Source organism: Carassius carassius, chromosome 32 (assembly GCF_963082965.1).
Source record: "Carassius carassius chromosome 32, fCarCar2.1, whole genome shotgun sequence".
Classification (NCBI taxonomy): Eukaryota; Metazoa; Chordata; class Actinopteri; order Cypriniformes; family Cyprinidae; genus Carassius; species Carassius carassius.
Genome location: NC_081786.1, coordinates 30,530,661 through 30,545,393, shown reverse-complemented (window position 1 = coordinate 30,545,393; position 14,733 = coordinate 30,530,661). Strand labels below are relative to the sequence as shown.

Sequence of the window (14,733 nt, the reverse complement as noted above, 5' to 3'; positions counted from 1 at the left end):
GCAAATTATTTAAAGTGTTTCAACTATACACACGTCTCAAATGTGCAGCAGAGTGCTTTGTGTGAGTGTGTGTGAGTGTGTGTTGAGGTCCAAACGTCACATTGGATAGTGTGCATGTGGGGCTGTGTTTCTTAATGAGAATAAATGATTGCTCCACACACAGAGAAAGGCAGAGCTTCATGATGTTCAGCTCAGCACTAAACACAACGCAGACGACCGCTGCGATTCAATTACACATCTAAATTAACAGCTGTAGGTTTTTTCATTCTTGGATCTTGCTATTCTACTCTTTTTGTATGTTTCAGGACAGCAGTTTGATAGTTGGATATACAGATTTATTTAGGTTGTACCTATCTCATTCTGCTTTGATATGCATTTTTAATATATTTTGACTATGGCTACATCATTTGGTGAAAGTTGCTTTGCTGGGGATGAAGGACACGCCTTGCTCTCTCTCTCTCTCTCTCTCTCTCTCTCTCTCTCTCTCTCTCTCTCTACCTGCTGTAGGCTGTGAATATAGGCACTTTTATTTACTATTGACTGCTGCATTGTCTTGGAGTGTGGTTTATAGTGCTGTCAGAGTATACAAGGCCTTTGTCAGGATGCCATTATATTTTTGATTTGCCTCTTGTTACTGTCCAGCCTCTTAAAAACATTCATCCTGCAGTTATTCAAAAATAAGATTAGAAATTAAATGAAAGTATCCATGTTATTCAACACAGCTGTACGATAGAGATTTGCACAATTCATTTTTTATATATATATATATATTTTAATAATTGATGTGACACCTGCCTTCTCTGTTGGCTTTGTCTAGTGAACAATCTGTTAATAACCAGTTAATAATATAAATACTAATTTCAGTTTGATTTTAAATTTGTTTGTGTAAATTCAGTTACGAATTAAAAAAATTGAAATAAAGTAGGTGCAGCTTATAATATGTTGACCGTGTTTTTGACATTGTCTCAGTGTGAACATTTCTATTTGACGTGTTCCTTTGGCCCCACATTTCTCCTAATTGTTTGTGGCTGTCAGTAGTTTTTATGTTGATAATATACACATAAAGAAATATGTAAGACGCTAAAGTCATTTTTTAACAATAAATATCTTCTGTGAGTCTCTCAAATATATTATGGCCAGTGGCGTGTATTAAGCTTAGAGAGCAGTGTTCTTTTTAAAAGTGTTTATTTGTTTATTTATTTTGTAAAGTGGTGATTAGTGGTTGACAGGTCATAGTTCAATCCTGCAGATCACTGATGGGCTCGTCTGCTCTCGTCTGGACACACACTCACTTGTTGCTTAGTGCTTCAGACACAAGTGTGTGTTCAGGGTTTATTCTCTTCACAATGATTTAGATTGGTTTTCCAGTTTAAGAAATATTTTGGATTTCAGAACAGGAACTTATTACATGCAGAACTTTTAAATTGGCAACCTGCAATTGTTAACTGTTCAACCCATAAAAATGTATTTTGTTGGTGTAAATATGTATATTTTGGTGGATTAGGAGATGTTAAATAGTATTTTAATTTAGATGATACCATTTATATTGTATTTTTTGAGAGTGTTACAAGTGTTTTCAAGTGAGGTGTGTTTTTGCTGTTCAGTGTCAAACAGAAGAGCATTAAAAACATTCAGTCACGTCTCTTAAAATGCTCGGCTGTCAATTACTCGAGCTCAGCGAAGGCTCCTTTCTCATTCTTGTCAGATAATTGGCAGTTTCGCTCTGAATAGTCATTCTGAGATCCTCCAGACTGTCCCTTTAACATGTTTTGGGAGCGCTGGTGTAATTACATGTTAAATGCAACGGAGCTGTGTGTGGATCTGACGCGCAGGAGACACGCAGAAAGGTCAGGGGCTGAAGATGCGCTCGCTTGTGTTTCGCTTGGGTCATTTGTACGTGTTCGCATCCATTCCAGATCCGACATACATTTTTCTGTAAGTGTGTGTTATCTAGTGTAGACTGTGAATGAAGGTCTTTGACTGGCAGGGCAGGTGTGGGTCAGTGCTGGATCGTCCGCTCTCCTTCACACCATTGTCTCCAGCTTTTATATTAATTACATCTTGTATTATGAGCGTTGAGTCTGTGACCCCGTGTGACACGGTGACCCTCTATCTTATTCTGTATCTGCTCTATTGTGCCGGGGCTGTGTTTGCGGCCTGGTAACGGCGCTCTTTAACACAATTAGAGGAGAGCACTCAGCGGCGGCGTTTGACTCCTCATTATCCGCAGCGATGGGGAATAGTCACATGCTCGCTGCTCTCTTTCCTGGGTGGGGTGGAGGCTCTCTCAGCCGTTTGGGTCACACAATGTCTCTCACTCGCTTTCTTTACAGCTTGTTTGAACTTTAATGGACTCTTGGGAGCCCTGACAACTGTTTTGTTGTGTGAGAGAGAGAGAGAGGGGCGGCTGCATTATTCATAAGTGGGAAAGGGCTGTTGCTTTTTTGCTGCCGTGTGGCGTGAGGAAACTGGATATCAGCTGCAGAAGTCTGGGAAGCTCGCAGGGAAACATGTAAGCGTCAGCACTTCTGGACCTGCGGCTGTGTTCGAGTGGAGCTGCAGGAGCGTGTGTGTGTTTGTAGGCCTGTCTCGCGGCGGTGGCCGTCTCAGATACAGGAAACAGAACCCAGTCATTCTGAGCTGCATCACACAGACGGCTGCTTTTCCTTCCACTCTTCTCTAAAGACGTGCTGGGAATGTTCTGATGGAGCCTACGTCATTTTCACTGCGGTCATACCGAACAATTACTTGAACAACAGCTGATATTCATCTCTGATAAATATGGCCCAATCCGCACACAGTTTGGGAAATGTTATTATAAATGGCATATATCATATACCCTCCGTGATAGTTTGATGTAATATGAAAACATACTTCTGATGAATTCCAGCAGCTCAAGTGTATTTCAACCAGATCCCTGATCATCTGAGTCTGATCTGAACCTTTGAGCAGCAATGCTGTTTAAAACCAAGGAGAATAACTATAACTATTATGATAATTATGCTAACGCACAATATCTTTCAGTTTATTGTAAGTGGCACTGCAGTTTTGTTGTCTGCTGCTTTAAATGCTCAGTCTTTTTAAATTCAGACAGATTCTGATTGGCTGTTGTTTTTTATCTTTCATCATGATTGTGTTTCTTATGATAATCGTTGACTTTATAATTGTGGTGTGGACTTTCCTGTTCTCCTAGAATTGGAAGGATAACTAAAGTGTTAAAGTGATAGTGTAGAGCTAGATTGAGAGTAACCATTATCACTTGTTTCATATGCACAGATTGGACTAGCATAAAACTAAATAATTTATAATAATATAATTGATTATAATTATAATTTATATTAAATAAAATAACTGTTATGTCTGTGGTGGAGCTTTATGAGTATTATTTTGTTTGTAGACTATGTGGATTGACTCTGTTCTAGTGTAGTGAACTAACAGCATTAACAGCGGACACACACTACTGTGGCTCATAAGTGTGTGTGTGTGTGTGTGTTACTCGATTGCTCTCAGATTAAGACTTGAGAAATGAGCTCACAGCAAATGTGTTCGCTTCTGTGATTTTAAATAATATTTTAAATATTTTTTTTTTTACAATTTATTTTTTATTATTAAAAATATATGTATTTATAATTTAATAATAATTGTAATAATAATATTTTGACTTCAGTAAAACTAGCTAATTTAATTGTTGCCATTTTTAGGTTAGAGTTTTTGTGAGGAGGGATTGTAAAGTCTTTTTCTCACTAGAGTGGCAAAGGAAATTCCTCCTCTTGCTCGTCTATGTGTAACACAGATAAAGCTCTTCCTGTACAGTACAAATCCTGTTTCCCCGCGGCCCGATCAGACCCTGAGAAACCTCAGGAAGGGTGAGGAGGAGATGCCCTCTTACACATGACACACAGCCCTCACGGACCGGCCCACAGCTCTGTGTGTGTGTGTGTGTGTCAGATTAGATAGCGTGTCTGCTGTTTGTGACAGTGGAAATGATGAATTGTTGCTCAAAACACAGACGTTTAAGTTGAGTGTTAGAATTCAGCAAGGTTTTTGTCATTCCAAATTTATGTAACTTTCTTTCTTCTGAAGAACACAACAGAACTTATCCAGAATGTCCAAGTTGCTCTTTTCCATATAATGAAAGTCAATGAGGGAGGATCATAGCCTTCGTCCATATGACTTATGCATTAAATTAAACATCTTCTAATGCCATTGTTTTTGTTGCATTAAGGATGCTGAGGTGGGCATGACACTGTTGGACTGCTTGTATTGTGATGTTTATATCATTGCAAAATGTATAATTTATTATCACACAGCTCTATACATAAAGTCATTTACAGAAGTATATGCAGTTTGTATATATATATATATATATATATATATATATATATATATATATATATATATATATATATATATGGTATAACAACAAATTTAAATGGCATGATTGATAATATTGTTGCAAAATGTAACTAGCCTATATGTGTCCCCGGAGCACAAAAGCAGTCATAAGTAGCACAGATATATTTGTAGCAATAGCCAACAATACATTATATATATTGCACCCTCAGATTTTCAAATAGTTGTATCTCAGACAAATATGGTCCTCCTAACAAACCATACATCAATGGAAAGATGATTTATTCAGCTTTATTCATTATGTATAAATCTCAATTTTAAAAAAACTGACCCTTATGACTGGTTTTGTGATCCAGGGTCACAAATTACCATCCAGTTCTTCTAAATGTGACAACAAGGCATGAAGATATTATGAACATTAACTGATGTGTGATACAAATAACATTTACCTGGTGTTTAGATGTGCACTCTTTAGGATGGTGAAGGGTTTGTTGGTCTGTGTTTATTGTCCAGCTCATTCATGAGTCCTCTCTTTCTCTTTGTGCTGTGGATGGGGAAAATGGACGGATGTTTCCGCTCTGACCATCTCCAGAACCCAGCGTCCTGGAGAGATCACGATGATGCCACGTCCACACACTCGGCCGGCACGCCGGGACCTTCCAGCGGAGGACACGCGTCACAAAGCGGAGACAACAGCAGCGAGCAAGGTGGGTCCTGTAACGTACCTGTGCTTTCATCATGCTACAGAACCATATCTGACATGATGTAAACACTGTTTACTGTGCATGCAGCCCTGACAGTGTGAACACGTGTGTGTGTGTGTGTGTGTGTAACCTCAATCTACTCTTAATCTTCTCTTAAATTAAGTTACCATTGTTTATATAGTGTTTTTTTTTTTTTTACAATACAGATTGTGTCCAAGGAGCTTTACAGTATTAAACAGGGAAATAGTGTGTCAAGATAGTGTGCCACTGTCCTCTGGCCAGACGAGACCAGCAGTTTAATTCTAGACTGCAACAAAGGCAGCTTGAGCAGAGGACTCATCTGGTTCCTGTGAGTTCTTAGAGTTAGAGGGATTATGAAAACTTTATAGTTATCACTGTAGATATCATTATTGGTGCGAACAGACCCTTCAGGGTTAGGCGCTTAAAAAATAAATAGATCAGTATGAAAACTGTGTAACCTACTTATGATAATTCAATATATAATATATAATAGAAATATAATCTAGTGTGTGATCCATTGTGCATCTGTGTGTGATGGAGCAGAGGAGAGTGTTATTGATCACACTGAAGTCATAAGTACCAGTGACTTGTTGTCCTCGCTGCAGATATTGACTCTCTCTCACACTGGATCCAGTAACGGCTGGTCGATATGGGCTAACACACTTACGGTACGGCATGCAGAACTGCCTCGAAGTGATCCAGTCAAGCCCCGACCCAAAAAAAACCAAACAGAGAGTGAGACCGGACAGAGAAATACTGGACAGAGAGAAATAGAACAGAGAAAGACAGGACAGAGAGAGAGAGACAGGACATGGAAAGACAGGACACAGAGAGAGACTGCACAGAGATTGATAGAACAGAGAAAACAGGACAGAGAGAGACAGGACATGAAGAGACAGGACAGAGAGAAAGAGAGACAGTACAGAGAAAGACAGGACAGAGAGAGAGACTGGACAGAGATTGATAGAGCAGAGAGAGACTGGACAGAGATTGATAGAGCAGAGAGAGACTGGACAGAGTTTGATAGAGCAGAGAGAGAGACAGGACAGAGAGAGACAGAACATGGAGAGACAGGACAGAGAAGGACAGGACAGAGAAAAAAATGACAGAGAGAGACAGGACATGAAGAGACAGGACAGAGAGAAAGAGAGACAGTACAGAGAAAGACAGGACAGAGAGAGAGACTGGACAGAGATTGATAGAGCAGAGAGAGACTGGACAGAGTTTGATAGAGCAGAGAGAGAGACAGGACAGAGAGAGACAGAACATGGAGAGACAGGACAGAGAAGGACAGGACAGAGAAAAAAATGACAGAGAGAGACAGGACATGTAGAGACAAGGCAGAGAGAGACAGGGCAGAGACAGACAGGACAGAGAAGGACAGGACAGAGAGAGACAGGACAGAGAGAGAGACTAGACAGAGATTGATAGAACAGAGAGAGACAGGACAGAGTTTGATAGAGCAGAGAGAGAGACAGGACAGAGAGAGACAGAACATGGAGAGACAGGACAGAGAAGGACAGGACAGAGAAAAAAATGACAGAGAGAGACAGGACATGAAGAGACAGGACAGAGAGAAAGAGAGACAGTACAGAGAAAGACAGGACAGAGAGAGAGACTGGACAGAGATTGATAGAGCAGAGAGAGACTGGACAGAGTTTGATAGAGCAGAGAGAGAGACAGGACAGAGAGAGACAGAACATGGAGAGACAGGACAGAGAAGGACAGGACAGAGAAAAAAATGACAGAGAGAGACAGGACATGTAGAGACAAGGCAGAGAGAGACAGGGCAGAGACAGACAGGACAGAGAAGGACAGGACAGAGAGAGACAGGACAGAGAGAGAGACTAGACAGAGATTGATAGAACAGAGAGAGACAGGACAGAGAAAGACAGGACATGGAGAAACAGGACAGAGAAGGACAGGATAGAGATAGACAGGACAGAGAAAGACAGGACATGGAGAAACAGGACAGAGAAGGACAGGATAGAGATGGACAGGACAGAGAAAGACAGGACATTGAGAGACAGGACAGAGAAGGACAGGACAGAGAAAGACAGGACAGAGAAGGACAGGACATGGAGAGACAGGACAGAGAAAGACAGGACAGAGAGAGACAGGACATGGAGAGACGGGACAGAGAAAGACAGGACAGAGAAGGACAGGACATGGAGAGATTGGACAGAGAAAGACAGGACAGAGAGAGACAGGACATGGAGAGACGGGACAGAGAAAGACAGGACAGAGAAGGACAGGACATGGAGAGATTGGACAGAGAGAGACTGGACAGAGATTGATAGAGCACAGAGAGAGACAGGACAGAGAGAGACAGGACAAAGAGAGACAGGACAGAGAGTGCGACTGGACAGAGATTGATAGAGCACAGAAAGACAGGACAGAGAGTGAGTCAGTAGATAGAACAGAGAGAGATTTACAGAACTCTGAAGAAAATTTGTACTAGACAGTCAGAATGTTATGTGTAAACCAGGTGAACTTTAAACTGACTCTTTTGATTTATTTTAATGGATTTTATTGTTTTATTTATATTATTTATATATATATATAAGCACGCTCCATGTCCTGTCTCTCTCTGTCTCTCTCTCTCTCTCTCTCTCTCTCTCTCTCTCTCTCTCTCTCTCTCTCTCTCTCTCTCTATATATATATATATATATATATATATATATATATATATATATATATATATATATATATATGGAGATTCCCAAGGCAACATTTATCTCTTTTTTTAAGTGGAAGTACTAAAGTGATTAAAATAAACAGACTAAAAACTAAAACTTTATCATATTTTAAAAAAACAACAACTGTGCACTCACTATACACACAACATCATGATTTTCTGTAAAGCAGCTTTAAAGACTTGTGTATTGTGAAAAGCACTTTACAAATACATTTGACTTGACTTCAACATCAGTTATTACAGAGGGATCCATCCATCTCAGTCTGTGTGCAATCACTGCTAACTGACGACAGCAGTGTGTCTGTCCAGTGTTAATGAGTTAATGAAGCCATCGGAGCATCGTAGATCTTCACACACATGAGTGTGTTCAGTGTCATCCGGCCATACACACTCTTTCTCTTCAGCATCAGTTCACTGTGCTGTAAGCGGCTGAGAGATTTCATTTCACTGGCAATGATGAGCAGGAATCTTCTGCCCTTTTCCAGAGCAGTTTTTTGAGCAGCACTGAGACCTTCCACAGACACACATGTGAGATTTGGGGTTTTGTGTGTCAAGTTTTTGTGGCAGGTCTGACCTCAGACTTTTTTTTCTCTTCAGACATTGTTCTTTTCTATAATGCTAACATTTATACCATAGAAAGAAAGACAAACTAAAAAAAGAAGTAAAAGGTCAGACACAGACAGAATGTTTTTTTTTTTGGCTGGATCTCTAGATCAGCTCTTACTAAACTCAATACTGACCCACAAACTGTCTTGCTTTACAGACAGACTGATGGAAAGCAGGGATATGCCATGGGTTGATTTTAGCCAGATCTGTGTAACTATCGATTCATGGCAATAGAAAAAAATTATCTTGAATAGTTTCTGTGCTTTAAAAGTTTTAAAGTTATCCATGTTATGTTAGAAAATCTAAAAAACAATCACATCTTTTCTGTTTAGCATGCTTGTTCGTGAGAAGCATTCAGTTTGTGAAACCTTGATGTTTTGGACCTCCAGACTCCTGGTCCCTGCAGTAAAGTCACATCTGTATCATTCGTAACTGCAGCACATTGTGACTGCAGATGGACGTGGTCATGATTAAACACTGCTGGTGACAGTTGCAGACAAATATCAAGCACAGTAAACCTCACAGACAGAACAGAAATTAGATTAGTGAAAGCAAGGGAATACCTTACATGCCTGCTCAATTCTAGCGGCTTTATTTGCACTGCGCTGGCCCTTTAAACAACGCCGCTGCTGCACTGAGTGTTTTTTTGGGCTCTTGTTTTAGCACGCTGTGCCCAAGGGGGTCAGCCAAGAAGTCACCCTTAAGAGGTGATAATCCCATCACACTAGTCTCCTGCACTGTTTTCCCCGGATGGCATGAGCGGTTCTGTTCTCATAAGAGTCTGACCCGTGTTTCTGTGCAGGCGAGGGGTTACAAAGCGCTGTCTAAAGCAGTGCTTCTCAACCAATGAGTTGTGACCCAAAAATGTGTCTCAGGTCTGTTCTGATGGGTCTCAGACAGTAGGAATAACACAATTATAGACAAACAGCGTATACTATAAATAATCATGAATTCTGTAGTTAGAATACAAAACATATACTTCTAGATTACAGTTTATTTTAGTTTCCCTTTTACATGGTAATTATACTTTAAATACTGAGTAATATTAATTAACTTCATGTACTTACTATATGGTTAGGATTAGCATTAGGGTTTGGCTTAAGGTTACTTGCATGTAATTATGCATTATTAATAGTAATTATAATTGTTGGTCAGACTCTACAGACACAAATGCATCTGTCATTTGGTAGAAAACATTATGAACATAACAGTTGAACATGGACAGATTGTGTGACATACTGAGAAAAACCATCAAGAAAACTACACAAGGTCAAACAAAATACAATCCAGACAATAAATACAGATTAAATCTAAAAGCCAATGTTAAGATAATATTTACTATAGTTATAACATGTTAATTTATATTATTAACTTCCTGCATTTGGTATAAATGCCAATGTTTGATTGTAAGAATGTTTTTGTTTACATCTGTTTGTTGGCTCTCATTGTTGAGAAGCACTCCTGTGCACACCTCCACTGCCAGATCCACCTGCTCATTTTGCCTGTTGAAGGTTTACTTATTTGGGAATTAACCTCTTCTCCTCCATTATATTGTTTTTGTCCAACGGGCCTTATACCCCTCCGCTTCCTAATCCCACTCACCTCCTCCCTCCAAACACAGAGAATGCTTGGGAAGGGATTTCGCTCTGCGGTGTGGTCTCTGGAGCACATTACAGCACCGATGCCCTACAGGTATCTCTCGAAGGAGTGGGTGGATGAGAAAGAGATGCTGCCTTCCTGAGCACTGCTAACGTATTTATGCAAATCTTTTTGGGCATTATTGCAGATAAGCTCATTTTATAGTCTGATTTCCGCTCCCTCGTGTGCTATAATGAGTCGTTGAGCAAGGGGGAGCATGTCGGGGAAGAATGCCAGTCCGTCCGTCCGTCCATCCGCATGTAGAGCACACCGTCCTGATGTTCCATTTGAGGAGACAGGAATGGAGGGGTTTGATGCTGGTTAGTGCTATTAGCTTTCATTATTGGAGGCAGCCGACTAATAATTTCTAATTACCCTAAGGAGGTATTAGGAGTGTTAGTCAGCAAGGATAATTTCTTATTTGCACGCCTGGAGCAGTGAGCTCTCTTGAAGAACAGAGGCTAATGTGCAACAAAACAAATCAACGTGCCACGCAGGGCTGCAGGCTTCAGGGAGGAGGCCGAGATAACGCTCATTATGCATCATGATAATTCATTTAGAATGTTATCAATTTCAGAATAGAGGCCTGTACATGCACACACAAACACACATAAACCATTAAAAAAGGATGAGGAAATGAGGCTGCTGTTCAAACACTGCCTTCTAGTCTGTTCAGGTAGCTCCAATTACAAGCTTCCCATGTTTAAAGGCTGTTGAATGCTAAATGCTCCCTTTCCTCTGATCTTGAAATGTATTTAATAGAGAACCATGAAATAAAATGTAAGGCAGGATATTATTCTTCTGCAACTGAGTGGGAGTTTCAAATCAGAGTTTGAGTGCAGTTGTGTTCTAATGGATAGAGAGTGGGACTTGTAACCCAAAGTTCGGGGGTTTGAGTCTCAGGTCTGGCAGGAATTGTAGGTGGGGGAGTGAATAACCAGCACTTTCTCCACCTACAATACTGCAACTTAGGTGAGACCCTTGACCAAGGTACTTTACCCCCAACTGCTCCCAGGTGCCTCAGCATTGGCTCTGGGTGTGTGTTGACTGCTGTGTGTGTGCGCACTTGGATGGGTTAAATGCAGAGCACAAATTCAGAGTTTGGGTCACCATTCTTGGCCACATGTCACTTCAATTTCACTTTCACTTTCAAATTGTGCAGGACTCTGGTTGTGAAACTTAACTGACCTGGGTGATTGTTTGGTGTTTTTTTTCTTTGTGAACTGGTGGATCATTCACAATCATTCCAGAACCATGTTAATTTGATTTTCTTTTTGATTTTAATTTGGTTTTAATTGCAGCAGCACAGCAATACTCATCTTTCTCCTCGTGAAGTCATTCTGTCCACTGTTTCCCTCTTTTTCCTCTTGAAAGCATCTTTCCTCATGCCCTCAGAACTAGAATGACTTAATATCTTGAAACAATTGTAGGAAGTTTAAGGAGAAACCATTTAGATGTCTGAAATGTAATACCAAACAATGGCATCTTGCGATAGCAACCAATTTTCCACATTCAACATCCTCCAGTGGAAAAGCTTTACTAGTCATAAGGGAAAACACAAGTGTAGACAAAGCAGAAAACCAAACAAGACAAAAAAAACATGTTGTGTTTAGCGGTGTTGCGAGGTCAGGCCTTCATTGTGTGTTTCTCGCTGGGCCGCGGTCCTCAGACAACCAACTGTCTGCGGGAGACATCTGTGATTCCGACCTGCCGACCCTCAGAAGCGCTCTGAAGTGAGGGAATGCTGCCTTTAGCCCTCACACGGCCCGCAGGACAAACTCCAGCACTATTAAGAAACAGAGAGAGAGACAGAACAAGAGGGAGACAGGCAGAGCCAGCCGAAGTGCGTCAGAATGGTTTTGTTTCTTCCTCAAAGGCTTTGCGGTTTGCGTTCCTCAGATACCCATGAGATAATTTTCCTTCTTTATGAGTAAAGAGTAGCTTGGTGGTGGAGATGTTACGCTGGCCTGATGAGGAGCCGCTGTTCACAGAACCAGCTGTTGGGTGGGCCGGCATCCAAGTGCATCGTTGTGCGGTAAATGAGTTGCGTTCCCCGCAGTTCCAGAGTCGGCTGCTGCGGCTAGAGCAACCTTTGTCTTGTCTCAGTTCGTCTTGAGCTCCATCGGGCCGCTTACGTCTCGCTGGGGTCGCCAGGTCAGAACGCGGTCCGCTTCCACCGAATTTGCCTCTTTCCTCGATGCGTGCAACACGTGCATTATACTGAAGAGAAGCTGTTGTTTCTCTCTCTTTCTCGTCCCCCTTTGATTTTCCTGGTGGTTGAAGTCGTTGCCTCTGCTCGGGAGCTTTAGGGGAACGGCTGCATCTGCTGTTGAGATTTTACAGGAAGAGAAAATTGAAAAATCAATAAAAAGCCAAAAAAGAGTGAGACAGAAAAAAATACACAGAGGGAAAAAGCAAAGCAGATAACAGCTTTGAAGAAGCAGACAGACATACAGCTGCTGGTAGATTTGAGATGTGTTTTTGGACTAATTCAGATGTGCAATGAATTCATTTAAATGCCTCATGTCACATGCGTGTACCATGCCATGTCAGGCAACCGTTTTAAATCTCTGTTTTAAAAGGATTAATGGAGGACTTAGCGATGAAAGTTAGAAACTCCACGGGCACTGAAGTGGCTATAATCTTGAACCAGCTGCTGGGAAACATTGGTTAAGAATGACAATCTTACTTCAAATGCAGCGTGGTTGAGCCTCTCCAATGAGTATAAGTAAGGTGAATTCAGCTCAGCTGGTACACTTTTTTGGCATTAAAATGAAATGAAATGCACCATGCCCGCATGCAATGAGTTTCTGAGTTTACCTAAAACACAAGAGACAGTGGATAGAAAATGCATCACCAACTGATTAACACAAGTCTCTCTCTCTCTCCATTAATGCAGTTCTGCTCATTATTTTTACATTTGTGGAAGAGTGCTTGAACACTGGGATTGACTGTGGGAAGGACAGAGGGCCGCGGTTATTGACTTGTAAAGGAGCCGGTAGAAGTATCTGGATAAGATGCGAGCTTCTCCTGCTTTTGTAAAGCGGTCTCTGATATCTCTGCTAGTTGGGTCCCCAGAGGGGCCGCTGGGCTGATGGGAGCTCACAGCTGCTTCAGAGAAGAACGCACACGTGAACTCTGGAGGTGTTCCCAATGGTGAACAGCATATCTGAACTACAGGATGACGCTCATGTTTGTGCGTATCATGATACATTTGCTCACTTAGTCTGGATAGATAATAATATGACAAAGATCATGCAGATTTTTTTAAATTACACTTACATACAGTTTGAGACTCGTACCAAGAGCAATAGTTTTCAATACCCTGCCCTAGACAGCAGAACAACGCAGCAGCACTGGACAGCTGCGGCCAACAGAACACTGACTAATTTATGAGAGCAAACTGCACATGTGTGTGCAAGAGAGAATCAGAGGAAGTTTTCATTGACTCTGCAATGAGGTAGCTGAGGCCCATTGTGGGGAGGGGTGGGGGGGGTGGCGGTTGGGGCCGGGCTCTTCACAGTTTGAACTTCATCAGGGGCTGCGCTTAATCAATACGCCATCGGAAAAAGAATTAATTACCAAAGCAGAATAAAACAGCTGCATTTTAAACAGAGGCTTCATCAATGCTTTAATCTCATGCTTTCAGCTCAGGTGCCCTGAGGAATCACTCTGACCGCGTGTAATGAGGAACTCAGGGACTTTACGCCCCACACAACCCTTTCTCTCTCTCGCACACACATCTGCCTTTCTAAACTGTATCTCCATCTGTGTAGAACCCCTCTGCTGCATTCCCTTCCCACCAAATTCCAGTCGTCCCAGGGATGAAGAAGGGTATTAATGTGGAAATCTCCGCTGTAGGGCCACTGGAGAGAGGCACACATTCCTAAAGTGAAAGGGACTGAACTGTCGCCCGTCCGTGGCCCGCCCCATCACCGATTCCCCCACCTTACACTTGAGCTCTCCTGCAAACTGCTTTCAAGTAGGGTTGAGAAGGGGTTAAGGGTGATGAATTGGGTTTTTAGTGAGCTCATTAGGAAGCCAAACAGAGTCGAGAAGCAGCGGAATGGAGTGGGGCCGCGGTGCAGCAATCAGTTCTGCTTGCTTTGTTCCATGCCTCCAGGACATTTGTAAGCGAAAGTTCAGGGCAGACGGCTGATGAGAAAGGCCTGCCGAATGGAGCCCGCGATCTGATGGTTGACTTGTTGGTGTAGAACCTTTTATTCTGCAACCTCTTCGCGTCTCTTGGCCTAACAGCCCTCGAAAGCCATCACTGATGCCAAGCTCTGTGTAATAAATCCAAGGTGTCTGCCGGGTCTGTGTTAGTCTGAAGTGCAATTGAGGGTGAAAAATCTCCATAAATGCAGGTTTGGTGTGGTTATGTGTAGAATCAGACCCTCAACAATCTTCATAGTGGTTCAGGGCAGGACTTTGATGAGTGAGTGAAGTCGAGCGCAGCTTTGTTTCAGTCTTTCCCTCTGCTCGTGTGGTTTATAATGTTACGCTCACATGCCATGGAAATCCTGTTTTGGTGAAAATTGATGTAATTTGCTGTAGTAATTATCTTGGTAATTAACTCTCTAATGACTGCAGTGTGAAAGTGCTGCGGCTCCTCAAGTGACTCTCTTGTGCGCAGTCATTATTTGCTTTCCGTCGTAATTCAAGTGTTCGCTGATACTGACTGGAGAGAGAAAGAGAGAATATACTTGGATG

At 41.8% G+C, this 14,733-nt stretch overlaps 1 protein-coding gene across 4 annotated transcripts in view; it reads left to right on the top strand.

Moving 5' to 3' along the window:
- The window catches only part of LOC132113099 (homeobox protein Meis2), a 73,608-nt gene that overhangs the window by 5,357 nt on the left and 53,518 nt on the right, over positions 1-14,733 (top strand). For 3 of the 4 annotated variants that reach the window (XM_059520926.1, XM_059520925.1, XM_059520927.1), the window contains exon 7: positions 4,946-5,060. In XM_059520926.1, coding sequence (XP_059376909.1) covers positions 4,946-5,060 — 115 coding nt within the window. Of the gene's footprint in view, positions 1-4,903; positions 5,061-14,733 lie in introns of all 4 variants that reach the window. The other variant, XM_059520924.1, reaches the window with a different exon arrangement.